Source organism: Bos javanicus, chromosome 7 (genome assembly GCF_032452875.1).
Source record: "Bos javanicus breed banteng chromosome 7, ARS-OSU_banteng_1.0, whole genome shotgun sequence".
NCBI lineage: Eukaryota > Metazoa > Chordata > Mammalia > Artiodactyla > Bovidae > Bos > Bos javanicus.
In genome coordinates, this window is record NC_083874.1 from 3,952,741 (window position 1) to 3,980,542 (window position 27,802).

The 27,802-nt window shown below is 44.8% G+C and overlaps 2 protein-coding genes and 1 non-coding gene across 5 annotated transcripts in view; 1 reads left to right on the forward strand and 2 right to left on the reverse strand.

Annotated features, from left to right (window-relative positions):
- The window catches only part of MAU2 (MAU2 sister chromatid cohesion factor), a 39,090-nt gene extending 18,932 nt beyond the window's left edge, over window positions 1–20,158 (reverse strand). For both annotated transcript variants that reach the window (XM_061421444.1, XM_061421443.1), the window contains exon 1: window positions 19,849–20,158. In XM_061421444.1, the coding sequence (XP_061277428.1) occupies window positions 19,849–20,124 (276 nt within the window). In that variant the 5' untranslated portion in view covers window positions 20,125–20,158. The remainder of the gene's footprint in view (window positions 1–19,848) is intronic.
- Window positions 3,502–3,608, reverse strand: LOC133252276 (U6 spliceosomal RNA). Its single transcript, XR_009737888.1, has one exon. It is a non-coding gene; the product is annotated as a U6 spliceosomal RNA (small nuclear RNA).
- Window positions 20,159–20,425: 267 nt separating the features above from the next.
- Window positions 20,426–27,802, forward strand: part of SUGP1 (SURP and G-patch domain containing 1) — a 32,090-nt gene continuing 24,713 nt past the window's right edge. For both annotated transcript variants that reach the window (XM_061421445.1, XM_061421446.1), the window contains exons 1-3: window positions 20,426–20,521; window positions 23,114–23,285; window positions 26,623–26,723. In XM_061421445.1, coding sequence (XP_061277429.1) covers window positions 20,488–20,521; window positions 23,114–23,285; window positions 26,623–26,723 — 307 coding nt within the window. In that variant the 5' untranslated portion in view covers window positions 20,426–20,487. The remainder of the gene's footprint in view (window positions 20,522–23,113; window positions 23,286–26,622; window positions 26,724–27,802) is intronic.

Genomic DNA, 27,802 nt, shown 5'->3' on the forward strand with positions numbered 1-27,802 from the left:
CAGGAGGGGGAGCTAATAGGAGCGGGTGAGAGGGACAGAGGAACTTAGAACATTGGAGAGTCACTGGGCTCCTGTCTGTCTCTGTCTCCCATACTCTCTCTCTCTCACACACACACACGTGCATATAGAGCCCAGGCAAAAGGCACTCTGCAACCAGACCAAGTGTCCCCTCCCAAGGCAACAAGGCCTGGAGGAGCTCAGGGTCCCCAGAGAGACATGGGCAGTGCCTGCTGCCATGAGTGTGGCCCCAGAGTGAGGCTCCTTGGTTGGAGGCCATCTACAGAGACAGTGAGGACAGGCTCAGCTCCAGCCACGTGTGTGATGTCACAAAACTGGTAAACACAGAAGTAGGGACTTGGTTCTACAGAAGCCACTCCTTCCCACTCAGCATTCAGCAAGAGATGCTCACTCCTGAAGGCCACCAATTGGGAGGGACAACTGGAGGAAACTGTGTGACTAAAAGCTGGGTTAGGGACATGCTAAGACCTGGTCCAACCTTGAGATTCTGAAGTTCCATGACTCAATGTCCACATGTAAGACCTGTCTTGGGCAAGGCCTTCATGCTCAAGGGGAGCCCTTTAAAGAGAGTACAGGGTGGATACAAACACACACGGGAAGCACTTGCCTTTCACTTGGAGCTCCGCGTGGCTTGCTCTGAACAACCCAGACGGGTAGCCAAGGCGGAGTGGGTAAAGCCACCACGCACAGGAGTTTCCACGTACAATCTAGCCACACCTCAGAACCTGGCACAAAGCTGACCACACCTGAGTGTCACTGCCCCCCAACAGAGATGAAGAGGGCAACAAGACGAGGTGAAACTCTTCCAGTGGACTGAAGAAGCCTTCTTTTTGAGTCTGTGGCCCAGGGATGCTCTCCTCACCACACAAGTTCAGTTCAGTTCAGTCATTCAGTCGTGTCTGACTCTTTGCGGCCCCATGGACTGCAGCATGCCAGGCCTCCCTGTCCATAACCAACTCCTGGAGTTCACTCAAACTCATGTCCATTGAGTCGGTGATGCCATCCAACCATCTCATCCTTTGTCATCCCCTTCTCCTTCTGCCCTCAATCTTTCCCAGCATCAGGGTCTTTTCAAATGAGTCAACTCTTCGCATGAGGTGGCCAAAGTATTGGAGTTTGAGCCTCAGCATCAGTCCTTCCAACGAATATTCAGGACTGATTTCCTTGAGGATGGTCTGGTTGGATCTCCTTGCTGTCTAAGGGACTCTCTAGAGTATTCTCCAACACCACAGGTCAAAAGAATCAATTCTTTGGTGCTCAGCTTTCTTTATAGTTCAACTCTCACGTCCATACATGACTACTGGAAAAACCATAACTTTGACTAGACAGAACTTTGTCAGCAAAGTAATGTCTCTGCTTTTTAATATGCTGTCTAAGTTAATAGCTTTTCTTCCAAGGAGCAAGTGTCTTTTAATTTCATAGCTGTAGTCACCATATACAGTGATTTTGTATAAACCAAAATAAGTTTCTCACTGTTTCCCCACCTATTTGCCATGAAGTGACCAGACTGGATGCCATGATCTTAGTTTTTTGAATGTTGAGTTTTGAGCCAACTTTTTCATTTTCCTCTTTCTCTTTCATCAAGAGGCTCTTTAGTTCTTCTTCACTTTCTGCCATAATGGGTGCTGTCATCTGTGTATCTGAGGTTATTGATATTTCTCCCAGCAATCCTGATTCCAGCTTGGGCTTCATCCAGCCCAGCATTTTGCATGATGTATTCTGCATGTAAGTTACATAAGCAGGGTGACAATACACAGCCTCGATGTACTCCTTTTCCCATTTGGAACCAGTCTATTCCATATCTGGTTCTAACTGTTGCTTCTTGACCTGCATACAGATTTCTCAGGAGGCAGGTAAGGTGGTCTGGTATTCCCATCTCTTTAAGAATTTTCTACAATTTGTTGTGATCCACACAAATGCTTTGGCATAGTCAACAAAGCAAAAGTAGACGTTTTCCTGCAACTCTCTTGCCTTTTCAACGATCTAACGGATGTTGGCAATTTGATCTCACTGCACAAGGCATACTCCAAATCCAGGTGAGGAAAGCCCACAAGAAGCTACGTCCATGGTGGGCACACTGAGAAGGGACACAGCCAGAAGCCACCATGCCTGCTCCTCCAGTGTTTTGCCTGTGCTGCCGGGCCCAGGCCTACATGGGCCCATCAAATGTCTTCTCATGTACAGCCTTTGTGTGGTCAGCGTCTATTCAGCAGACACTCAGGCTGGACTCCACTGACAGCTCTCTTCTCCGGCCGGATGTGTCTGTCAGGGATCAGTTTCTGTCTGTGCCAGTTCTCTCTTTTCTGACCTAAGGGTTGGAGAAAGAGCATCACACCCCTCTGGGGCCTTGAGTGGCCATCAGGAGAGCCAGGAAGTAAGATGTCCAAAGGCTTAAGACTCAAATCTTCTGGAAGGCCTTATTTGTCAGCATAAGAGGATGTCAGGACCACTGCTCTAGGAGCCAGAGGATGAAGTTTGAGATGTGGACCCCCATGGGAGTCAGCAACGCTCCAAGTCCTGGAGGAGATGGATCCTAGTGGTCCTTGGCATCCATTTCCCAGAGGCACAACCTGCCACTATTCTCCCATGCATGCAGTGTGGCCCTGTCCCACACACAGATGAGGGCCGCTAGATAAAGCCCCATAATGTTCCTCCTCATGTGCCCCCAGTGCTAACGTAGGCTGGCACGTGGCAGGTTCTCAGGAAACATTTGTTGCACAAATGATGACTTTATCTAGCATCACCAGGAAATGAGGGTTTCCCACTGTACAAAAAGCCACAGAATTGAGGCTTACACTTTATAAACACAGAATTTCAAATACTAAATGGCATCAAGACATCTCAGCTTCAAACATCACTGCTTCTTGCTCAGGCATCACTGTCAGTGACACCTGGAGCTGTCCCCATGAGATGACCCATTTCTGAAGCTGTAGGACAGCTCCATGTCAAGGTGAGCCAGTCACTTCCGAAGGCTTGTCAGTCAGAAGTCAATCAACTCACTCTGCTTTTTTGTCTTTTTAAAACTTGCAACATACATTCATAATCAGAAACCTATAGACAAATATGTCCATCTCACAAACAAAAGTTTGTAGGATACCTTACCCAAGGTTGCTACCTCATCATATGTTTTACTTTGTAACATTAAAATATAGTTTTTATGTCTTCTCCCTTGTCATGGGAAAGCAGCCGAAGTTAAGAGCCCCTTTCACTGCCAGGCAGCTTGCAGGCGTGAGGCAGAGAGGTGAACGATCCCTCCAGAAGCCTCTGGGGTCACCTTAGGGTTCTCAGGGAAAGCAAGGGTCACCACAGGGCCAGCATGCACCCTGAGGGGTGGAAGGGCTGCGATCAGCACACCTCTCATTCCTTAGAACATTCACTTCAGAGTTGAGAGTGGGTTTTTTGTTTGTTGTTTTCTTTTACAATTTCTGAGCACCTAAGTTTATTAGAGGGGACTACACATGCAAATAACAGAATTTGGCCCCCCAAAATACGGAATGTTTCATGAATTTGTTTGTCATCCTTGCACAAGGGTCATGCTAATCTTCTCTGTATCATTCTAATTTTAGTACAGGTGCTGCTGAAGAGAGAACAAGGCTGAGAGTGTTTTAAGGCTTAAAGAATAGCAAGAAGAGATAAGGAAGCCTTCCTCAGCGACCAATGCAAAGAAATAGAGGAAAATAACAGAATGGGAAAGACTAGAGATCTCTTCAAGAAAATTAGAGATACCAAGGGAACATTTCATGCAAAGATGGGCTCGATAAAGGACAGAAATGGTATGGACCTAACAGAAGCAGAAGATATTAAGAAGAGGTGGCAAGAATACACAGAAGAACTGTACAAAAAAGAGCTTCACGACCCAGATCATCACGATGGTGTGATCACTGACCTAGAGCCAGACATCCTGGAATGTGAAGTCAAGTGGGCCTTAGAAAGCATCACTACAAACAAAGCTGGCGGAGGTGATGGAATTCCAGTTGAGCTATTTCAAATCCTGGAATATGATGCTGTGAAAGTGCTGCACTCAATATGCCAGCAAATTTGGAAAACTCAGCAGTGGCCACAGGACTGGAAGAGGTCAGTTTTCATTCCAATCCCAAAGAAAGCCAATGCCAAAGAATGCTCAAACTACCACACAATTGCACTCATCTCACATGCTAGTAAAGTAATGCTCAAAATTCTCCAAGCCAGGCTTCAGCAGTATGTGAACCGTGAACTTCCTGATGTTCAAGCTGGTTTTAGAAAAGGCAGAGGAACCAGAGATCAAATTGCCAACATCCAGTGGATCATGGAAAAAGCAAGAGAGTTCCAGAAAAACATCTATTTCTGCTTTATTGACTATGCCAAAGCCTTTGACTGTGTGGAACACAATAAACTGTGGAAAATTCTGGAAGAGATGGGAATACCAGACCACCTGATCTGCCTCTTGAGAAACCTGTATGCAGGTCAAGAAGCAACAGTTAGAACTGGACATGGAACAACAGACTGGTTCCAAATAGGAAAAGGAGTACGTCAAGGCTGTATATTGTCACCCTGCTTATTTAACTTATATGCAGAGTACATCATGAGAAACGCTGGACTGGAAGAAGCACAAGCTGGAATCAAGATTGCCGGGAGAAATATCAATAACCTCAGATATGCAGATGACACCACCCTTATGGCAGAAAGTGAAGAGGAACTCAAAAGCCTCTTGATGAAAGTAAAAGTGGAGAGTGAAAAAGTTGGCTTAAAGCTCAACATTCAGAAAACAAAGATCATGGCATCTGGTCCCATAACTTCATGGGAAATAGATGGGGAAACAGAGGAAACAGTGTCAGACTTTATTTTTTGGGGCTCCAAAATCACTGCAGATGGTGACTGCAGCCATGAAATTAAAAGACGCTTACTCCTTGGAAGGAAAGTTATGACCAACCTAGATAGCATATTCAAAAGCAGAGACATTACTTTGCCAACAAAGGTCCGTCTAGTCAAGGCTATGGTTTTTCCAGTGGTCATGTATGGATGTGAGAGGGGACTGTGTAGAAGGCTGAGCGCCGAAGAATTGATGTTTTTGAACTGTGGTGTTGGAGAAGACTCTTGAGAGTCCCTTGGACTGCAAGGAGATCCAACCAGTCCATTCTGAAGGAGATCAGCCCTGGGATTTCTTTGGCGGGAATGATGCTGAAGCTGAAACTCCAGTACTTTGGCCACCTCATGCGAAGAGTTGACTCATTGGAAGACTCTGATGCTGGGAGGGATTGGGGGTAGGAGGAGAAGGGGACAACAGAGGATGAGATGGCTGGATGGCATCACTGACTTGATGGACGTGAGTCTGAGTGAACTCCAGGAGTTGGTGATGGACAGGGAGGCCTGGTGTACTGCGATTCATGGGGTCGCAAAGAGTCAGACACGACTGAGTGACTGAACTGAGCTGAACTGATACCAAATTTTTAATCACCAAAATGTGTAGAAAAAGTTATCAAATGCAGTTCCTCTGGGACGGGAGCACAGCGTTTAGGAGCCAGCCTGGCCTCGCAGCATATGACCATGGCTACAGGCAGCCCAGTCAGTACCGTCATCAGCAAGTTGGAAGTGGTCTCGACCTTGTGCGTTTGGTGAGGATCCAAAGAGACAGTGCTCCAAGAAGCATGATGTGGAAGGCACCAACAATGCTATAATTCCTAGGCAGGAACAAGAAGTAGAGGCTACTGGGGAAGCAGGGGTCAAGTTGCTAGAATCATGAAGTGATGGTTCCTAAATACATTTAACAGTCTAAAGTCAGAGGAGACCCAGAGAATGCGTGGAAAAAATGGAAATGCAAACAGCAACAGGCACAGATATTATTCTGTGGAAATGCTTAACACCAAGTTATACAAATGCAGCTTCTGCACCAGGCTCTGCTCCTGACTGATGTGGCATAGAATTTACCAGGACACGGTCATGATCCTAAAGCCGAGGTCCGCAACCTTTGGGATCTAATGCCTGATGAGCTGAGGTGGAGATAATGTAATAATAACACAAATGAAGTGCACAATAAGTGTAATGTGTTTGAATCATCCCCAAACCAGCCCCCTGTCCCACCCCAGTCCATGGAAAAACTGTCTTCCACGAAACCGGTTCCTGGTGCCAAAAAGGCTGAGGACCTCTGTCCTAAAGGATGAAAGATTTGCTTCAGCTGTGCCTGATGATGAACGGCCCAGAAGTAAGCCCTTTAGGGCCTTCAGGGTAAAAAAGGAAGCTTTTAATCACTTGCCGGGAAGGTAGCTATAGACTCTCTGGCTAAACCTGGAAGCAGAATGAAGGAGTGTCTGACTGGCACAGTTTGGAGCAGCTTTCCAAGTCAAACAACCACTAAAAAGTAGCCCCACTGAAACTACACAGAGAAACCAAACTGGCATTAACACAGACACTGCAGTTAGAAAAGCACATCGTCCAAAGGATGACTGCCCGGATTACAGCAAACAACGGAAATCCATTCCAGAGAAGAGGCGTTTACTCCTCTGCGGCTTTCAAATCAGGGAAGTACAGGGATAATGACGTATGTTCCATGTCAAGAGATAAAAGTAATATAATCAAAAGCAAGAAAGTTAAGGGGGAAATAAACACACATCTAAATACAGAAATGTAGATTCTCAACTCCACAGTGGAAGCACAAATGACTGAAACAGAACTGTCTACAAATGGAGCTGTCTGCTTGAAAAACAGTGAATATGACAAGAGAAGACTGAAAATTCACAGAGGGAGAGGTGTGCAGCAAGAGGAAAGATAAGAAGGCAAAAATGAAATGAAAAAGCACAAAATCTGACAGAATCTGCAGAAATGACTTCGTAAATTATCTAGGTAAGAGATTTCTGGGTAAAGCAAAATCCCTTATAATCATGGACAATTTAGTCAAGTCCCAGGGGAGCCAGGAATTCTGTTGATACACCCACATCACTGCCATATCATAATCAAAAGGGAAGGCTCTCCGGTGAAGTGTCTTGTTGTGTACCCTAATAGTTACGGTCTGCTGAGCAGACCCAGGGACTGAGACAGCCAGCAGGTCATCCAAAGGCCTGTAGAGGCAGGTACCCCTGGGAACCAATGGCTGCAATTTGGATAAAGTAGCAAAGGATAGAGTGAAACACCCTCCATGCCTTGGAGCTCTTAACGAATGAACTGATGAAACATATGGGTGAGTTTATTACACATTCCTCTTGGAAAGCTTACAAACACAGTGGAGGAAACAGAAATAATAATCGAAACACATATACACACACACACACACACAAACAAGGTTAGTCTCTTATACAGAAAGCAAAAGATGATGAAAATAATAAGATAAGGAAGATATATGTGGTACCAAGTTTAGAGATCAATTAAAATTTTTACCTATAGTACACATATGATTCTTTACCTAGTCTAGTAAAGAATGAAAAAGAAGAAAAAAAGTTGACAGCTGCCTGATTTGGAAAAAATGCACAATTAAAAAGAATGAAGTTTAAAGAAAGCATGCTTGCACTGTGATACAAAGGGAGATCAGAAACAACCACAGAGGGCCTCCCTGATGGCTCCTTGTGAAGAATCTGCCTGTCAACGCAGGAGACATGGACTCGATCCCAGGTCTGGGACGATCCCATATGCCTCAGGCACAACTAAGCCCCTTTGCCACAACTATTGAGCCTGTGCTCGAGAGCCTGGGAACCTCAACTACTGAGCCCACACACCCTAGAGCCTGTGCTCCGCAAAAAGAGAGCCCACAGCAAAGAGAAGCCCACACACTGCAACTAGAGAGCAGCTCCCACTCTCTGCAACTAGAAAAAACGCCCACACAGCAATGAAGACCCAGCACAGCCAAAAATAAATAAATAAAACCGTAAAAAAAAAAAAAAAAAACAACCACAGAAAGAGAACGGTACAGAGAATGGCATTTTACCTGAAACCTGGACAAGCTTTCAGCTGGGGATGCACCTGACAGAGAAAGGGATTTATTTCCAAGTATAATGACAGTGAGCTACAGAAGTTATATTGTGGCTCTGTGGAAGACCCCATAAGATTGAGGGTTCTATAAAATCAAGGGAAAACTCTCCACAAGGGGAAGAACTTAAATTACAGGTCCCAAAACCAAGCAGCTACAAAGAAGCAATCTAAGGCATGGTTCCTTCCCCTCAATAGCACTGAGTGGGCAAATATATGACAAGGATGATACATATAATAACTACGAACCACTGCGAGCAACAGGCTGAATGGAAAGAAGTAAAACTGTCACTGTTTGCACATGACATGATACAATATACAGAAAATCCCAGAGATGCCATCAAAAAATATTAGAACTAATAAAGGAATTCAGTAAAGTTGCAGGGTACAAAATTAATATACAGAAATATATTGTGTTCCCATGCATTTAATAATGATCAGAAAAATAAACTAAGAACACAACAGAAGTAAAACTCTATTTGCAGATGACATGATCCTCTACATAGAAAACCCTAAAGACTCCACCAGAAAATTACTAGAACTAATCAATGATTATAGTAAAGTTGCAGGATATAAAATCAACACACAGAAATCCCTTCATTCCTATACACTAATAATGAGAAAACAGAAAGAGAAATTAAGGAAACAATTCCATTCACCATTGCAATGGAAAGAATAAAATACTTAGGAATATATCTACCTAAAGAAACTAAAGACCTATACATAGAAAACTATAAAACACTGGTGAAAGAATCAAAGAGGACACTAATAGATGGAGAAATATACCATGTTCATGGATTGGAAGAATCAATATAGTGAAAATGAGTATACTACCCAAAGCAATTTACAGATTCAATGCAATCCCTATCAAGCTACCAACGGTATTCTTCACAGAGCTAGAACAAATAATTTCACAATTTGTATGGAAATACAAAAAACCTCGAATAGCCAAAGCTATCTTGAGAAAGAAGAATGGAACTGGAGGAATCAACCTACCTGACTTCAGGCTCTACTACAAAGCCACAGTTATCAAGACAGTATGGTACTGGCACAAAGACAGAAATATAGATCAATGGAACAAAATAGAAAGCCCAGAGATAAATCCACACACCTATGGACACCTCATCTTTGACAAAGGAGGCAAGAATATACAATGGATTAAAGACAATCTCTTTAACAAGTGGTGCTGGGAAAACTGGTCAACCACTTGTAAAAGAATGAAACTAGAACACTTTCTAACACCATACACAAAAATAAACTCAAAATGGATTAAAGATCTCAACGTAAGACCAGAAACTATAAAACTCCTAGAGGAGAACATAGGCAAAACACTCTCCGACATACATCACAGCAGGATCCTCTATGACCCACCTCCCAGAATATTGGAAATAAAAGCAAAAATAAACAAATGGGACCTAATTAAACTTAAAAGCTTCTGCACAACAAAGGAAACTATTAGCAAGGTGAAAAGGCAGCCTTCAGAATGGGAGAAAATAATAGCAAATGAAGCAACTGACAAACAACTAATCTCAAAAATATACAAGCAACTCCTACAGCTCAACTCCAGAAAAATAAATGACCCAATCAAAAAATGGGCCAAAGAACTAAATAGACATTTCTCCAAAGAAGACATACAGATGGCTAACAAACACATGAAAAGATGCTCAACATCACTCATTATCAGAGAAATGCAAATCAAAACCACTATGAGGTATCATTTCACGCCAGTCAGAATGGCTGCAATCCAAAAGTCTACAAGCAATAAATGCTGGAGAGGGTGTGGAGAAAAGGGAACCCTCTTACACTGTTGGTGGGAACGCAAACTAGTACAGCCACTATGGAGAACAGTGTGGAGATTCCTTAAAAAACTGGAAATAGAACTGCCTTATGATCCAGCAATCCCACTGCTGGGCATACACACTGAGGAAACCAGAAGGGAAAGAGACACATGCACCCCAATGTTCATCACAGCACTGTTTATAATAGCCAGGACATGGAAGCAACCTAGATGTCCATCAGCAGACAAATGGATAAGAAAGCTGTGGTACATATACACAATGGAGTATTACTCAGCCATTAAAAAGAATACATTTGAATCAGTTCTAATGAGGTGGATGAAACTGGAGCCTATTATACAGAGTGAAGTAAGCCAGAAAGAAAAACACCAATACAGTATACTAACGCATATATATGGAATTTAGAAAGATAGTAACAATAACCCTGTGTACGAGACAGCAAAAGAGACACTGATGTATAGATCAGTCTTATGGACTCTGTGGGAGAGGGAGAGGGTGGGGAGATTTGGGAGAATGGTATTGAAACATATATAATATCATGTATGAAACGAGTTGCCAGTCCAGGTTCGATGCACGATACGGGATGCTTGGGGCTGGTGCACTGGGACGACCCAGAGGGAGGGTAGGGGAGGGAGGAGGGAGGAGGGTTCAGGATGGGGGAACACAGGTATAACTGTGGCGGATTCATTTCGATATTTGGCAAAACTAATACAATATTGTAAAGTTTAAAAAATAAGATAAAATTAAAAAAAATTTTTTTTCTCACAAATTTAATTAACAAATTGAGCAAAAGTTATTATGAATCATTTTGCTTGACGTTTACAGAAATACAACTGGGAAGGCAGGAATGATCTGAATAAATAGCTAATCTTGGTTAAATATGAAAAAAAAAACCCCACAATACCATTTACAGTTGTATCAAAAAGAATAAAATAGCTATGAATAAATCTAAATAAGGAAGTAAAAGACTTGCACTTTGAAAACGCAAACATTCAATGAAAGAAATTGAAGACTACAGAAATGAATGGAAACTATACTGTGCTGGTGAACTGGGAGGACTGATATTCCTAAACGAGCATACGACCCAAGTCAATCTACAGATTCAATGCAATCCCTCTCAAAATACCAGCAGCATTTTTCACAGAACTACAACAAGTGATTCTAAAAACTGTATGGGACCTTCTCCAGTGGCTCAGAGGTAAAGGATGTGCCTGCCAATGCAGGAGACAAGGGTTCAATCTCTGGTCCACAAAGATCCCACATGCCTTGAAATAACTAAGCTCGTGTGCCACAACTATTGAGGCTGTGTTCTAGAGCGTGGAAGCTGCAACTATGGAGTTCACGTGCTGCAGCTACGGAAGCCTGCCTGCCTTACAGTCTGTGCTCTGCGACGAGAAGCCACCACAGTGAGAAGCCCATGGACCGCAACTAGAGAACAGCAGCCCCATCTCTCCACAACTAGGGAAAAGCCCGCACGCACAGCAATGAGGATCCAGCTCAGCCAAAAATAATTTTTTTTTTAATTGTATGAAAACACAAAGGACCCTGAAAAGCCAAAGTAATCTTGAGAGAACAACACAGCTGGAGGTATCATGCACCATGATTTCAAATTATACCACAAACCTACAGTAAAAATAGTATGGTATCCACACAAAAACAGATTCATAGGTCAATGGAAGAGAAGAGACAAGCCAGAATAAACCCACACTTACACAGCCAATTAATCTATGAGAAAAGAGGGCAGAATACAAATTGGCGAGAAAAGACAGTCTCTTCTATACATGGTGTTAAGAAAACTGGACAGCCATAAGAAAAAGAATTAAACTGGACTACTTTCTCACTCTACATAAAAAAATAAACTCAAAATGAATGAAAGACTTAAATTTAAGACCTGAAGCCATACAGTTCTAGAAGAAAACACAGGCAGTATACTCTCTGATATCAAAAACTTAGCAGTATTTTTTGGATGTTTCCTCAGGCAAGGGAAAAAAAAAGGAAAAAACAAACAAATGGGACCCAGTTAGTTGTTCAGTCGTGTCTGACTCTTTGCAACCCCATGGACTGCAGCACGCCAGGCTTCCCTGTCCATCACCAACTCCCGGAGACTGCTCAAACTCATGTCCATCAAATCAGTGATGCCATCCAACTATCTCACCTTCTGTCGTCCCCTTCTCCTTCTGCCTTCAACCTTTCCCATCATCAGGGTCTTTTCCAGTGAGTCAGTTCTTTGTATCAGGTGGCCAAAGTATTAGAGCTTCAGCATCAGTCCTTCCAATGAATATTCTGGACTGATTTCCTTTAGGATTGCTGGCTGGATCTCCTTGCAGTCTAAGGGACTCTCAAGAGTCTTCTCCAACACCACAGTTCAAAAGCATCAATTCTTTGGTGCTCAGCTTTCTTCATAGTCCAACTCTCACATCCATACATAACTATCGGAAAAACCATAGCTTTGACTAGATGGACCTTTGTTGGCAAAGTAATCTCTCTGCTTTTTAATATGCTGTCTAGATTGGTCATAGCTTTTCTTCCAAGGAGCAAGCATCTTTTAATTTCATGGCTGTAGTTACCATCTGCAATGATTTTGGAGCCCCCCAAAATGAAGTCACTCACTGTTTCCACTGTTTCCCCATCTATTTGCCATGAAGTGATTGAACTGGATGCCATGATCTTAGTTTTTTGAATGTTTAAAGCCAACTTTTTCACTTCCCTCTTTCGCTTTCATCAACAGGCTCTTTAGTTCTTCGCTTTCTGCCACAAGGGTGGTGTCATCTGCCTATCTGAGGTTATTGATATTTCTCCTGGCAATCTTGATTCCAGCTTGTGCTTCATCCAGCCCGGCATTTTGCATGATGTACTCTGCATGTAAGTTAAATAAGCAGGGTGACAATACACAGCCTTGACGTACTCCTTTCCCCATTTGGAACCAGTCTATTCCATATCCGGTTCTAACTGTTGCTTCTTGACCTGCATACAGATTTCTCAGGAGGCAGGTCAGGTGGTCTGGTATTCCCACCTCTAAGAATTTTTTCACAGTTTGTGGAACTACACCAAACTAAAAAGCTATTTTTACATAGCAAAGGAAAATATTAACAAAACAAAAAGGCACCTTCCTGAATGGGAGAAGATACAATTGTCCTCAGGGGATTGATTCCAGGAGTCCTTGAGGATATCAAAATCCATAGATCCTCAAGCCCTTATATATTTTTATTTTTTAAGTGAAGTAGAGTTGATTTACAATGTTGTGCTAGTTTCTGGTACACATCAAAATGATTCGGCTTAACATATAGTTTTTTTCATATTCTTTTCCATTATGGCTTATTACAGGATATTGAATATAGCTTCCTGTGCTATACAGTAGGGACTTGTTGGTTATCTATTTCATATATAGTACTTTGTATCTGATAATCCCAAACTCCTAATTTATCTTTCTCCTCCCCCTATCCCTCCTTGGTAACTGTAACATTGTTTTCTATGTCTGTGAGTCTGTTTCTATTTGAAAAAAGTTCATTTGTATCGTATTTTTGTTCCCAGGTAGAAGTGATCTCACATGATATTTGTCTTTGCCTGACTTACTTCACTACTTAGTATGACTGTGATAATCTCTAGGTCTAACCATATTGCTGCAAATGGTATGATTTCGTTCTTTTTTATGGCTGACTGATATTCTACTATATATACATATACTACATCTTCTTCATCCATTCATCTATCAATGGACATTTAGGATGCTTCCATGTCTTGGCTATTATAAATAGTGCTGCTATGAACATTCTGGCACATGTATTTTTTTGAATGAGTTTTTATCTTTTCCAGATATATGCCCAAGAGTGGGACTTCTGGAGCATATGACAACTCGATTTTAAGGAACCTCCATACTGCTCCCCACAGTGGCTGCACCAATTACATTCCCAGCAGGATTACAACATAGCAGGATTTCCTTTTCTCAACACATTCCTTAGCGTTTATTCATAGACTTTAAAAAAAATTATTCATAGATTTTTTTGATGATTGTCTTTCTGACTGATGTGAGGTGATACCTCAGTGAAGTTTTGATTTGCATTTCTCTAATAACTAGCAATTTTGAGCAACTTCCCATGTGCCTAGAAGCCATCTGTGTATCTTCTTTGGAGAAATGTCTAGATTCAAGCTCCTTATATGAAATGGCATATTCAGTTCAGTTCGTTCAGGAGCTCAGTTGTGTCCGACTCTGCGACTCCATGAATTACAGCACGCCAGGCCTCCCTGTTCATCACCAACTCCCGGAGTTCACCCAGACTCACGTCCATCAAGTCGATGATGGCCATCCAGCCATCTCATCCTCTGTCGTCCCCTTCTCCTCCTGCCCCCACCCCTCCCAGCATCAGAGTCTTTTCCAATGAGTCAACTCTTCGCATGAGGTGGCCAAAGTACTGGGGTTTCAGCTTCAGCATCATTCCTTCCAAAGAAATCCCAGGGCTGATCTCCTTTAGGATGAACTGGTTGGACCTCCTTGCAGTCCAAGGGACTCTCAACAGTCTTCTCCAACACCACAGTTCAAAAGCACCAATTTTTCGGCACTCAGCTTTCTTCACAGTCCAACTCTCACATCCATACATGACTACTGGAAAAACCATAGCCTTGACTAGATAGACCTTTGTTGACAAAGTAATGTGTCTGCTTTTTAATATGCTATCTAGGTTGGTCATAACTTTCCTTCCAAGGAGTAAGCATCTGGTTGGTGCAAAAGTAATGATATTTTTGCATTGCTGAAATTTGCCATTTGATATTGGAATATATTCTAAATAAATGTACTTATGTTATACATCATTTTAATGCACATTCTTGCTTTTTTTTTTTTGCTAACAACATTACTTGTTTATTTTTTATCTATTTTAGACGATGTAAATGGTTGACAAAAAGCAATTTGAAGCAATTTTCTTATCTGAGTTCAAAATAGGTAGTAAGGCAGTGGAGACAACTCGCAACATCAACAATGCATTTGGCCTGCTGCTGCTGCTAAGTCACTTCAGTCGTGTCCAACTCTGTGCGACCCCATAGATGGCACCCCACCAGGCTCCCCCGTCCCTGGGATTCTCCAGGCAAGAACACTGGAGTGGGTCGCCATTTCCTTCTCCAATGCATGAAAGTGAAAAGTCAAAGTGAAGTCGCTCAGTCGTGTCCGACTCTTAGCGACCCCATGGACTATAGCCCACCAGGCTCCGACATCCATGGGATTTTCCAGGCAAGAGTACTGGAGTGGAGTGCCATTGCCTTCTCCGGCACTTGGCCTAGGAACTACTAATGAATGTACAGTACTGGAAGTTTTGCAAAGGAGACAAGAGCCTTAAAGACGAGAAGAGTAGTGGCTAGCCATCGGAAGTTGATGACAATTGAGAGCCATCATCAAAGCCGATCCTCTTACAACTATACAAGAACTCAACGTCAACCATTCTGTGGTCATTTGGTATTTGAAGCAAATTGGAAAGGTGAAAAAGCTCAGTAAATGAATGTCTCATGAGCTGACCAGAAATTAAAAAAACACTCATTATGAAGTGTCATCTTCTCTTATTCTATGCAACAACAAACCATTTCTCAATTGGACTGTGACATGTGACGAAAAGTGGATTGTATACAACAACCAGCAGTGACAAGCTCAGTGGCTAGACTAAGAAGTACTTCCCAAAGCCAAACTTGCACCAAAAAAAGGTCATGGGTCACTGTTTTGGTGGTCTGCTGCCTGTCTGATCCTCTACAGCTTCACAGATCTCACCGAAACCATTACATCTCTGAGAAGTATGCTCAGCCAATTGATGAGATGCACTGAAAACTGCAGCTGGCATTGGTCAACACAAAGGGTTTCTATCTTCTATCAAAAAAAGATAGGTCAACAGAAATTCTCCTCCACGACAACCACCCAACTGCATGCTGCACAACCAATGCTTCAAACACTCAGCAAACTGGGCTATGAAGTTTTGCTGCATCCACCATATTCACCATTTTCAACTGACTACTTCTTCAAGCATCTCAACAACTTTTTAGAGGGAAAATGCTTCCATAACCAGGAGGAGGCAGAAAATGTTTTTCAAGAGTTTGTCAAATCTCGAAGCATGGATTTTTATACTATAGGAATAAACAAACTGATTTTTTGTTGGCAAAAATGTGTTGATTGCAGTGGTTTCTATTTTGATTAATAAAAATGTGTTTGAGCCTAGATATAATGATTTAAAATTCACAATCCAAAACCATAATTACATTTGCATCAACCTAATTCACACAATGAATATAATCAGCCCTTATATCCTTGGTTGGTTGAATCTGAGGATGTGAAACCCGCTGATATAGAAGGTCAACTGTATTTGCAAATGATATATCCAGTAAGAGGTTAATATCCAAAATATACAAAAAACCTCTTACAATTGAACATCAAAAAAACAAACAATCCAATTAAAAAATGGATGAAGGACCTAAAAAGACATTTTCCCAAAGAATACATACAGGTGGCCATGAAAAGATGAATAGACACATGAAAAGACAGTAATTATCAGGGAAATGCAAATCAAAAATCATAGTGAGATACCACCTCACACCTGTCAGAATGGCTAACATCAAAAAGACAACAAATAATAAGTGCTGGTCAGAATGTGGAGAAAAGGGGACCCTTGGGCACTGTTGGTAGGACTGTTAATTCGTGCAGCCACTATGGAAAACAGTATGGAAGTTCCTAAAAAAAATAAAAAATAGAATTACCACAGGATTCAGCAATTTTACTTTTTGGGTATTTACCTGATAAAAACAAAAACATTCAAAAATAAACATGCACACCATTGTTCACTGCAACATTATTTATTAATGTAATAGGTAAGATACGGAAGCAACTTAAGTGTCCACTGACAGATAAAAACATGAGGTATACACATACAAGGTAATATTGGGGGCTTCCCTGGTGGCTCAGACGGTAAAAATCTGCCTGCAATGCAAGAGACTTAGGTTCAATGCCTGGGTTAGGAAGATCCCCTGGAGAAGGGAATGGCTATCATACAAGGTAATATTAATCAGCCATTAATATAATGAAATCTTGGATTTCCCTGGTGGTCCAGTGGCTAAGAATCCGTCTGCCAATGCAAGGGACATGGGTTCAATCCCTGGTCTGTGAAGATTCCACATGCCATGGGCAACTAAGCCCATGTGCCACAACTGCTGAGCCCATGTGCCACAAATGAAGCTTGCGTGTCTTAGAGCCCATGTTCTGCAACAAGAGAAGTCACAGCAAATAGAAGCCCATGCACCACAGCTAAGGAGTAGCCCCTGCTTGCTACAACTAGAGAAAGCCTGCTCACAGCAACAAAGACCCAGCACAGACAATAAATAAAGAATTGTTTTAAAGGTCCACATCAAATAAAAAAACCTTTAAAAGAAAATATGAAATCTTGCCACTTGTGACAACATAAATGGGTTTAGAAAGTATTATGCTAAGTCAAATAAGCCAGACAAAGCAAACTAAATACTGCATGATCTCATTTATACGTGGAATCTAAAAAACAAAATGAAAACATACTAGTATATACAGAGAATAAACAACGGTTGCCAGATGGGCACAACAGGTGGTAGTGGTTAGGAAGTACAAACCTCCAGTTATGAAACAAGCAACCCAATGGAGATGTAATACACAGCATAAAGAATATGGTCCATATAACACTGTAATAACTGTATGAGGTCAGATGGTTCCTAAACTTATTAGGGTGATCATTCCACAATGCATGCAAATGTCAAAGCTCTACATAATATACCTGAAACTAACACAATACAGTAAGCCGCCTACAAACAAAACCTTCAAGTTGCGACCTTCCAAAGATGTGATTGTGTGTTCATGTGTCCACTCTCAGAAGCTAGTTCACCTGTCTGGCGTACTCTATCATGTGCGTACACCCTCTCCAAGTGGTTGCACTTCTGTGCACTTTACTGTACAGCAGTGTATAGAGTACAGTATCTTTATTTCAAGCCCAGGATGTTCAGAAGCAAGTATAAGAGCAGGGGTGATGCAGGTGGTACTGCTACCAGTCCCTGAATGCCATCTGTCGTACTGGGCTACTCTACTTTCCAAGGTACTGTACCATAAGATTAAAACTATTTTCTTCTGTGTCTGTTTATGTATTGTTTTATAGTATTTGTACAGTATTTGTTTTTAAGTATTATAAACCTGTTAGTACAGTACTATACAGTCGATTGTGTTAATTGGGTGCCCAGGCTAACTTTGTTGGACTAAGAATAAATTGGACTTGCGAATGTGCTCTTAGAATGGAACTCATTTGTATGTAGGGGACTCACTGTATTGTTATGTCAACTACATTTCAACTGGGAATTCCTCGGTGCTTTCACTGAGGTGTGGTCTGGGTTCAATCCCCTGTTGGGAAACTAAGATCCTACAAGCCGCACAGCACGGCTAAACAAATTTTAAAAACCCCATAATATGTCAATTAAAAAAAGAAAGGAAAAAAAACCCAGGCTGAATGGCCTGGAGACCAGAGAAAGGAAGTGGCAGGATTTGTTGTTAACTGAGAGAAGGGACAGCTTTATAACTAGCATACCTATTGAAGGGCCTGGGCTGCCAGGCCTGGGCAGTCACAGCCTCCGCCCCTCATACACCCAACGAAGCCTGACACTTCATTTGCTCTCAGCCTCATCGCTGTCTCGGAGAAACCCTGGTTATCAACTAGTCACCAACAACTGGGGTACTTCTAGGGATTGACATGAAACCTGGAGCAGTTCTCAAGGCTTGCCTCCTCCACCTCATTCAGGCCTCTGTTCAAACGTCACTCCCACAAATAGAGACTCCCTGATTACCTCTGCCAAAAATAGCTCCCTGTCAACTCCAACCTTCACCCTGGTCCACATGTTTAATGGTTCTTCGATCACTGCCTAATCTTTTACGACATATTCATTGTTTGTCTCCCTCACAAAAACACAAGCTTATGTGGGCAGGGACTGTTTTATTAGTCACTGCTGATCCCTGGCACCTAGAACAGGGCTTGCTACCCAGTGTGAGCTGATTAAGTATCTGCTGAATGAACGGAAGAAACAAACTTCACAAAAATGATGACTCAATGTCGTGGCATCCACCCTGGTGGTCTTGAGCCTACCTGTGAGACCAGTTTTATTAATAACTTGCTGTGTGGCTTTGGGCAAATCACTTCACCTCTCAGGGCCCATACTGCCTCACTCCTTAAACAAGGAAGTGGATCAAGCAAGGACAAAAGCCCCTTCCAACTCTACAGTCTGCAAAACACAGATCTGATTATCCTCCGCAAGGCAACTTGTTACTAGCCACAGGTGAATTCAGATTTACCTCGGATCAAGACATTTTTTACATGATCGTTGATTCTACTCAGGAAGTCTCTCCTCTAAGCTGAATAAGGCTGAGTAAATGGCAAATGGAAACACCGTCTGTCAGGAGCACAGTGTTGCTCTGAAAGGAACAACTCCACAGCCCCAGAGGGCAGAGGGACGGCCACTTTCCCACATTCTTCGGGGGTACCAAGACCCCACAAGGCATCGTGGGAAGATGGGGCCTGCCCTCTGAAGGGGACGGACCATTGGATAGTGGGAGGATGAGAAGTCACAGGTGGTTGTGAAGAAAGCAGGAGTCCTGTGCCCTGGAATCCAGACCCCGCAATCCTCAGCTCTGCTTTTTTCAAGACGTCAAACCGTCTCTAGAGTCTGCCTCCCGCCTATGACTCCCCTCATCACTGATGGGGTCACAGTATCTTTCGTCTGGAAGTCCTTCTCAGACTTCCATGCCCTGGGAGAGACCCTCCTAGACTTCCTCGGAAGCCAAATTTCAGATTCTCAAAGGATGCCTGGACCAAAGGGATTACTTGGACCCTCCCCTATCCCGAGTCCTAGGCCTCTGGCTGTCACCAGAGATACCAAGTAAGGTACGTGGCGAGGCCCTCGGATCCTCTGAGAGGCTAACAGCATTGGGGGTCTCGCTGCTCGTGCGGAAGTCACGCCCCAGGTTCCAGAGGAGCGGCCCGGCGGCAGCCCTAGTCCGCCAGGGTCGCGGCCCGTCATCTCAAGCCCGGAAAGGAACCCGCGCCTCCTCCCTCGCGGCCCAGCCCACGCTCACCGCCTTCTCCAGGTGGCTGCGCGCCTGCTCGCTGTTCTTGGTGTGGTGGTAGAGCACCGAGCCGAGCTGCAGATGTGTTCGGGCCTCAATGCGCTGAGGCGGCTTGAAGGGGAACACGGCCTGCAAGCAGTGCACGCACAGGCGGATCTTGGGCGGGCTGGAAGTGCGGAAGTGCTCGGCAAAGCCCAAGAGCGCCAGGTACCACGACTCAGCCGCCTCGGCCTGCGCTGCTTGGGCCGCCGCAGCCTGAGCCGCCGCCGCAGCCTGAGCCGCCATTTTAGCCTCCACAACAACAAGCCGCCGCCACAGGGAGGCGGAAACAGGCGCGTGGGGCGGGGCCGGAGCTCCTCGCCTTTCTCGCGAGAGCTGCTGCACAAAGCATCCTGGAGTATGTAGTTTGTGTTTGAAGTGGCGGCGGCTCCAGGAAGGTCTGAGAAAAGGCGACATTCTCTGGTCCGCGTAACTGAGACGAGAGATTGCCGATTGGCTGAGGTTTGCGTTCCTGGGGGGAAGACCCCAGATGTCCAAGCAATGGTAGGTGTTGGCTTGCCGAGGCGGACTACATCTCCCATCAGGCCACGCGCACTATAACAGGCCCCCCCCACCAACTCCGGTGGCGCCGGAGCATTGTGGGATTGGATGAGTCTCAAGATGGACAACCGGGATGTTGCAGGTAACAGCCCCCGCCTACCCTCGAGCGTCCGCCTGGGTCCTCAGGCTACGCGTCTTTGCTTCGCCATCCCGTCGGGCCTACCTCAACCCGTTGGACCTTAGCCTCAGCCTCCGGGCGTCTGGAAGAGGCGGCTTTTGCACCACCCCAGTCTCCTGGGACCCCCCGCGAGACCCGGTTATCCTCCCCGCCCCCACCGCTGGTTTGGTGAGGACGCCAGGCTTTCCTCAGAGGCCGCCGCGGTTATCTGCCCTGCGCCTGCTTTCCGAGCTGACCGCCTTAAGGGCTGCTCCAAGCTCCGCTCCCCGAGCCAGCGGCAACCTTCGGGTCTTCTGCGCCCCTCTTTTCTACTAAGCTCCTTCCTCGCCTCTATCCCACTTTGTGGAAAAGCTGCTTTTCCGAACTGCACTCTGACTCCCCGTACACATTTTCTGAGTCTTTAGAGCCCCCCTTTTACCATAAACCTTGCCCCTCCCTCTCTCCCAGTTCTAGCGCCCCCAGACTGGGATACATTCAACAAACATACTTTATGTGCTAGGCACAGTGTTCGTTGCTGAGGATGCAGTGGTATCCAAAATGGGGACGTGTCGTACTGAAGGTTACTTTTACCGAGGCATCGTACAATGCACAAGGAGGAAATATTTACAGAGCGTTATAGTCACTTGAGAGAGTGGAAATGCAGGCTGCTGAGATTGAGTGGTCAAGGAAGGCCTTTTTGAGCAGAAGACATTTGAGATGAGAAGGTGCCAACTATTGGACGGCAGAGCCTTCCATGGAGAGAGGAACAGCAAGTGTAAAGGCCTTGAGGGTTTGTTATTTTGAGGAATATCAGGGATGACCTGGAAGTGGGAAGGGGGTTATCTCTGGCAGGGTCTTCAAAATCAGCTTTCAGAGTTTGGGTTTTATTTTGAGCCCCACGGGGAACCTTCGAGGTGGCTTTTCTATCTCCACAACTACCACCCTTGTCTGAAGACACCATCATCTTTTGCTTACAGCCAGTAAGCCTCCTGGTTGTCTGCTTACTCTGTCCAATCAGTAGCTGGAATGATCTTACAAATGAAAGTACCAATTGGATCTTATCAGCTTAATACTCTTATCAGCTTAATACTCCCCTGGGGCTTCTTAAAGCCCTTTAAGTAAAACTCAGACTTCCTATCTTCTCCCACCACTCCCTGCGAGGCCCACCCTGGAACTGTCCATTCTGACCACATTGGACCCTTGCTAGTCCCTTGGGCTTTTACCTCTGCTTCTTGCTCTGCCCAGATCAGTCCCCATGTGGCTTTTCAGGAAGCCAGCTCTTTATCTTTCTGGTTTTAGCTTAAATGTCCCCTCTTCTAAGGGCTGTTTTCTGGCTGCCTTAGCTCTGTAGGTGTTCCTCTGTTATTCCTTCTCACCATTTTTTGTTTGTTTCCATCAGAGAGCTCTTAGGATTTTGCAGCTACTTTCTTGTTATAAGTCTGTTGTATCCTCAGCCAGAGGTGAATCACACATGAGCAGAGCTCCATCTGTCTTGTTTAGCACCAAGTACAGCAGCCAGTGCATAACTCAGTAAATGCTTGCTAAATCAACGAACAGATGTGTGACTGTGAATGAATGTCAGTCTGAATGCCCGTTGCTGCAGGCAGCAGCACCTGGGCCGCACCATGTAGCAGCTGCTGGGCGTGTTTGTGGAGCTAAGGTGGTTTCTTTCTTTCTTTTTTTTTTTTTTAATTTATTTTTTATTGAAGTATAGTTGAATGGCAATGTTGTGGTTATTATTGCCGTACAGCATAGTGATTCAGTTACACGTATACGTATACACATTCTCTTCCATGTTCTTTTGCGTTATATCACAGGATATGAATATTCTTGCCTGTGCTGTACAGTAGGGCCTTGTTCTTTATGTATTCTGTACGTACGAGTTTGCATCTGCTAACCCCAAACTCCGAATCCAAACACCAGTCTCTTCTCTATGTCCCTGATTCTGTTCCTGTTTCATAGATAGGTGCACTTCTGTCATATTTAAGATGTCAAGTAGAAGTGATATCATATGGTATTTGTCTTTCTGACTTCACTGAGTATGATAATCTCTGGTTGTATCCATGTTGCTGCAAATGGCGTTATCTTACTGTTTTTTATGGCTGAGTAATGTTCCATTGTACACATGTATGACAACTTTATCTGTTCATTTGTCAGTGGGCATTTAGATTGTTTCTGTGGCTTGGCTATTGTGAATAGTGCTGTTATGAACATAGGAGTTCATGTATCTCTTTGAATTATAGTTTTGTCTCGATACATGCCCAGGAGTGTTATTGCCAGAGCATATTTTTAGTTTTCTGAGAAACCTCCATACTGTTTTCCATAGTGGCTGCACTAGCTTTCATTCTCACCAACAGTGTAGTAAGGTTCCCCTTCCCCACACCCTCTCTAATATTTGTTTTCTGTAGACTTTTTAATGGTGCTCATTCTGAGTGGTGTGAGGCAGTACCTCGCTGTAGTTTTGATTTGCATTTCTCTCATAGTTAGCAGTGTTGGGCATCTTTTCATGTACCTGTTGGTCACCTGTATTTCTTCAGAGCAAAGGTGATTTCTGATGTACTTCTTTTCCCGCCCCAGGAAAGGCTAACCGGTGGTTTGGGGTTGCTCCTCCCAAGTCTGGAAAAATGAACATGAACATCCTTCACCAAGAGGAGCTCATTGCTCAGAAGAAACGGGAAATTGAAGCCAGAATGGAGCAGAAGGCCAAGCAGAACCAGGCGGCCAGCCCTCAGCCCCCGCATCCTGGCGAGTAAGTCTGCCCTGAAGCTGGGTTAGGGTCTTAGAAGGTCACCAGCAGAGGGTTTTGCTTGTGAGAGCAGTTGGGATGTTACTGCATCGGACTCCAACCTGATGATGCAAGGAGGGACACAGGTTCACTCTTTTAGGAGGCTCAGTGTGGCAGGAGAGAAACACAGGGTGTATGGGATCCCAGAGGACGGCTGCCACCTCTTTCACTCTGTGGTTATTTACTGCTGACCATTTGTGGGCCAGGGACCACGAGTATAACCCAAAGCAGAAACCCAGATTCCATCTCTGCCCTTACGGGGCTCACAGCCTACTAGCAAGGAGGAGTCCCAGTTACACGCCTGAGCTGACGGTAGGTAACGCAAGGCATTGTGCTCCCAGATGCAGAAGAGACTGCATGCTGAAGGCCCAGGCAGAGCCGGCTCTTTGAGGACGCAGGAAAGGGCTGCAAAGGCCAGGAAGGGAGGTGAGCCCCTGTGTGTCAGGCACCCCGAGCTGCTGCACCAAAGGGGCTGTTTCGGAGTCAGATGAGAGGTAGTTTGAGCAGGGTTTCCTCCTGACTGTTCTGAGAGACTCTGTAGGCACCCAAGAGTTTTGAGCAGCAGTGATGTGATCAGGGTGACAAGATCTCCATGCTGGAGACTGATGGAAAGACAAGTCCCTTCCTCTGTGGTCTGAAATGTGGAGCATATTGTTCAGTCACTAAATCATGTTCAACCCTTTTGTGACCCCATGGACTGTGCCCACCAGGCTCCTCTGTCCATGGAATTTCCCAGGCAAGAATACTGGAGTGGGCTGCCATTTCCTTCTCCAGGGGATCTTCCCAACCCAGGGATTGAACCTGTGTCTCCTGCAAGTGGATTCTTTACCACTGAGCCACCAGGGAAGCCCATGAGCATGTTAGTCCTGCACTGAAGCTTTGTTCCAGCGCCCACGTTTCTAAGAGTCTGTGGCTTCTCCCCAAAGGAGAGACTCCCCTAACAATGACTACTCTGCTTTCTGTCTGGGTGGATTGACCTGTTTTAGATGTTTCATGCGATATCTGGCCTTTTGTGTCTGGCTTCTTTCACTGGACATAATGTTTTCAAGGTTCATCACTGTGTAGCTGTGTCAGGACTTCACTTTCTTTTTTTTGGACTAAAAAATATTCCATTGTATGAATGGACTGTGTATTGTTTACATGTCATCAAGAGCCATCATTCAACACCTGTGTAATACCCCCTGTTGTTTGTTACGGGTAGTTTTCACGTGGGATTCAGTTGTTGGCATGCTGTTCCCCACAGTGGGTTGGTTTGGTTTTTTTTTAAAGCCATGTGCAGCTCGCGCAATCTTAGTTACCCAGTCAGGGATTGAACCTGGGCCCTCAGCAGTGAAAGTGCAGGGTCCTGACCACTTGACTGCCAGGGGATTCCCTCCAAAGTGTTCTCTTGTCATTCATTGTCCCTGCCTCTTTCTGTCCCTCCTGTGGGAGGTGTACGCAGCGTGAGGACAGGGCCAGGGTCACTAGAAGGCTCCGCTTGTTTAACGCCAAGGCTGGTTATCAGTGGGTCTTTCTTTCACATAAAACAACTTTTGTTGCCTTTGCTCTCTTTTAACTTTAAAGATAATGCATATATGTGGTAGAAAAACTGGGAAGTAGAGGAAAAAATAAAATCATTGTAACCCTGCAGCTCACAGGCAAGTGCTGGTTGCTTTTTGATGGATTTTTGTAAACTTTTCCAGTCAAATACATGTTGACATAAGTAGGACCATGCTGCAGATACTGTTGTACGTCTCGCCTTTCTGTTTTTCACTTATCGTTGTGCTTGGTGGTTTTATTTATAAAACTTGAGTTTTCCAGGATCATTCCATCTGCTCTATGGATGTCCTGTAATTTATTTAACCAGCGCCCCTTGTTGACTTATTTTTTTTCCTCTTTTCTTTCATTAGAACGGATTTCTAGGAGGCTAGAACTTTATTTTAAAGGAAAAAATTCAGACCTGTGGGCTCCTTGAGCTTTTATCAGTTATTGAGTGTGTCTGTATGATGAGCGTGGCTCTGAAAGCGCATGTGAGGAGTTTCTGAGGCTGGAGCAAGACAGTATGTTGTAGTAAAAGATGAAAGAAGTAGAATACATAACTGTGATAACAGCTTTATTTCCTTCTATTTCTAATTAAGGATAAATCAAAGAAGTATACCAAACTGTTTGAGTGACCCTTGTGAGGCGAGGAGACTTTTGGGGGGTTTTCTCCTTGCTTTCTATATTTCTGTTTTTTTTCCAGATTCCCATTTGCTCGTAGTGAGCCTCCATCACTTTTTGCTCAGCTGCATCCCACTTTTTGTGACCCTGTGGACTGCAGCCTTCAAGGCTTCTCTGTCCCTGGGATTCTCCAGGCAAGAACTCTGGAGTGGGTTGTAATTTCCTTTTCCAGGGCATCTTCTGACTCAAGGATCTGAGCCTGCATCTCCTGTGTCTCCTTTCAATGGCAAGCGGATTCTTTACCACTGAGCCACCAGGGAAGCCCACTATAACTTTATGATAAGGGTTTGCTTTTGTGTTCCGTTAAAAATACATTTTCTTTTTCAAAATAAAACGTACTTGGGACTTCCCTGGTGATCCAGTGGATATGACTTCACTTCCCAGTGCACGGAGTGCAGGTTTGATCCCTGATCAGGGAACCAAGATCCCACTTGCCCTGCGGCCAAAGAGCCAAAAGTGTAAAACAGAAGCAGTATTTAACAAATTCAGTAAAGACTGTGAAAATGGTCCACATTAAAAAAAAGTCTTTAAAAAAATAAAACATGCCCTTTGTAAAAATGAAACAGAAAGTAATAAGAGTGTAAAATTTCTCTCTAATTCTCCCACCAAGAGATTTCTTTGGCTATTTTCTTGGACACATGTGAAATCCACAGAAGTGCTGACTGACCTCAGCCCAGAACTGTGGTCACACACAGGTATAGATACAGGCCCTGCCTTTGGGAACCATACAGTTTGGCTGGTAGGACAGATACGGGAGCCAGCGAAAGCCCAGATGACTCGTTAACAATAGGTACGGCAGGTGCTGCGTGGGAGCAGGGCAGGTGCTTCTGAGCCGTCTTGTTGGGGAAGCCTTTGAACCCAAAGGGTCAGCATGCAGATAGAGACAACTTCAGCACAGGTAGCATCCCATTGACTAGTAGAACCAGCTTGTTCGAGCTGACTTCTCTGAAGGCCGCTCCCTGCACTCTGTGGGCCCCCAGCATCTTCGGGGGTCCATTTGGGGCCCCCTTAGAGAACAGTGGTGGGGGTAGGACAGGCCGACGCGTTGTACACCCTGCCTCCTCTCAAGGCTTATCCTCTCTGTCCTCTGCCTCCGGTCTAGAATTGCAAATGTACACAACTCTAACGTTTCCAACAAGTTTGCCAACGACGGCAGCTTCTTGCAGCAGTTTCTGAAGTTGCAGAAGGCACAGACCAGCACAGGTAAGCGCGGTCCCCCCCTGCCCTGTGTCACCGGCTCCTAGAGTTACCCCTGCTGACTCTCCCCCCAAAGGGTCCTCGGTGCCTTGAAAGTTGGCAGGTCCCACCTCAGCCTCATTCCTCTCACCCCTTGTTCACTGAGCAGCTTCGTTCTGCTTGTTCTCACAGGAAGTGCCCAGGGGAGAATGCAGACCCTGCCATTGAGGTGCTTACCCACAAGACCTAGAGGCAGATAAGCCAGGTTTCTATTTGGGGAGGGGGCGGTGGGGGCCAGAACTCAGCACACCTGAGGGACTGTGGCTTGAGTTAGAGAGGTAGCTGCAGTGTAAGGAACAGGCCCTCCTTCTGTAGGTGGTGAGGGGCCGCTTGGCCCACAGGAGCTGTGTGGGAAACGCCAGGTGTCAGAATCTCCACCTGTGGGAGTCCACCCACGACTATGGTTGTGCACTTTACTAGTCTCATTTTTTTTAAATTTATTTACTTACTCGTTTGTTTATTTTTGGCTGCACTGGGTCTTCATTGCTGCGCTCGGGCTTTCTCTAGTTACGGCAGGTGGAGGCTCCTCTCCGGTTGCGAGTCACATGCTTCTCATTGCAGGGGTTTCTCCTGTTGCAGAGCACAGGCTATAGGGCCACTTGGGCATCAGTGGCTGCAGAGCATGCGTATGGGCTCTAGAGTACAGGCTCAGTAGTTGGGGCACACTGGCCCAGCTACTGCCCATGGTGTGTGGCATCTTCCCAGACGAGGGATTGGATCTGCGCCTCCTGCATTGACAGGTGGATTCTAAACCACTGGACCACCAGGGGAGCCCCGCTAGTCTCATGTTTACTATAAGGAAGTTACTGGTGAAACAGCTGACTCTGGACTTCTGTCAGGTTTCCCAGCTAACAGCTAGAAAAGTTAACCCAAGGCCAAGTTTGCCCACAGAGAGGGAGGAAGGGCTATAAGAGCCCTTCACCGCAGGGTCTCAGGCCATGAATTGTGGTTGAAAAGTCCCAAATAGGCTAGCTCCTGCCCGCAGCAGTCAGAGGGGGTGGGTGGACGCTGCATGGGGGATTCGGGTCTTATCCTGGAGAGTTGCT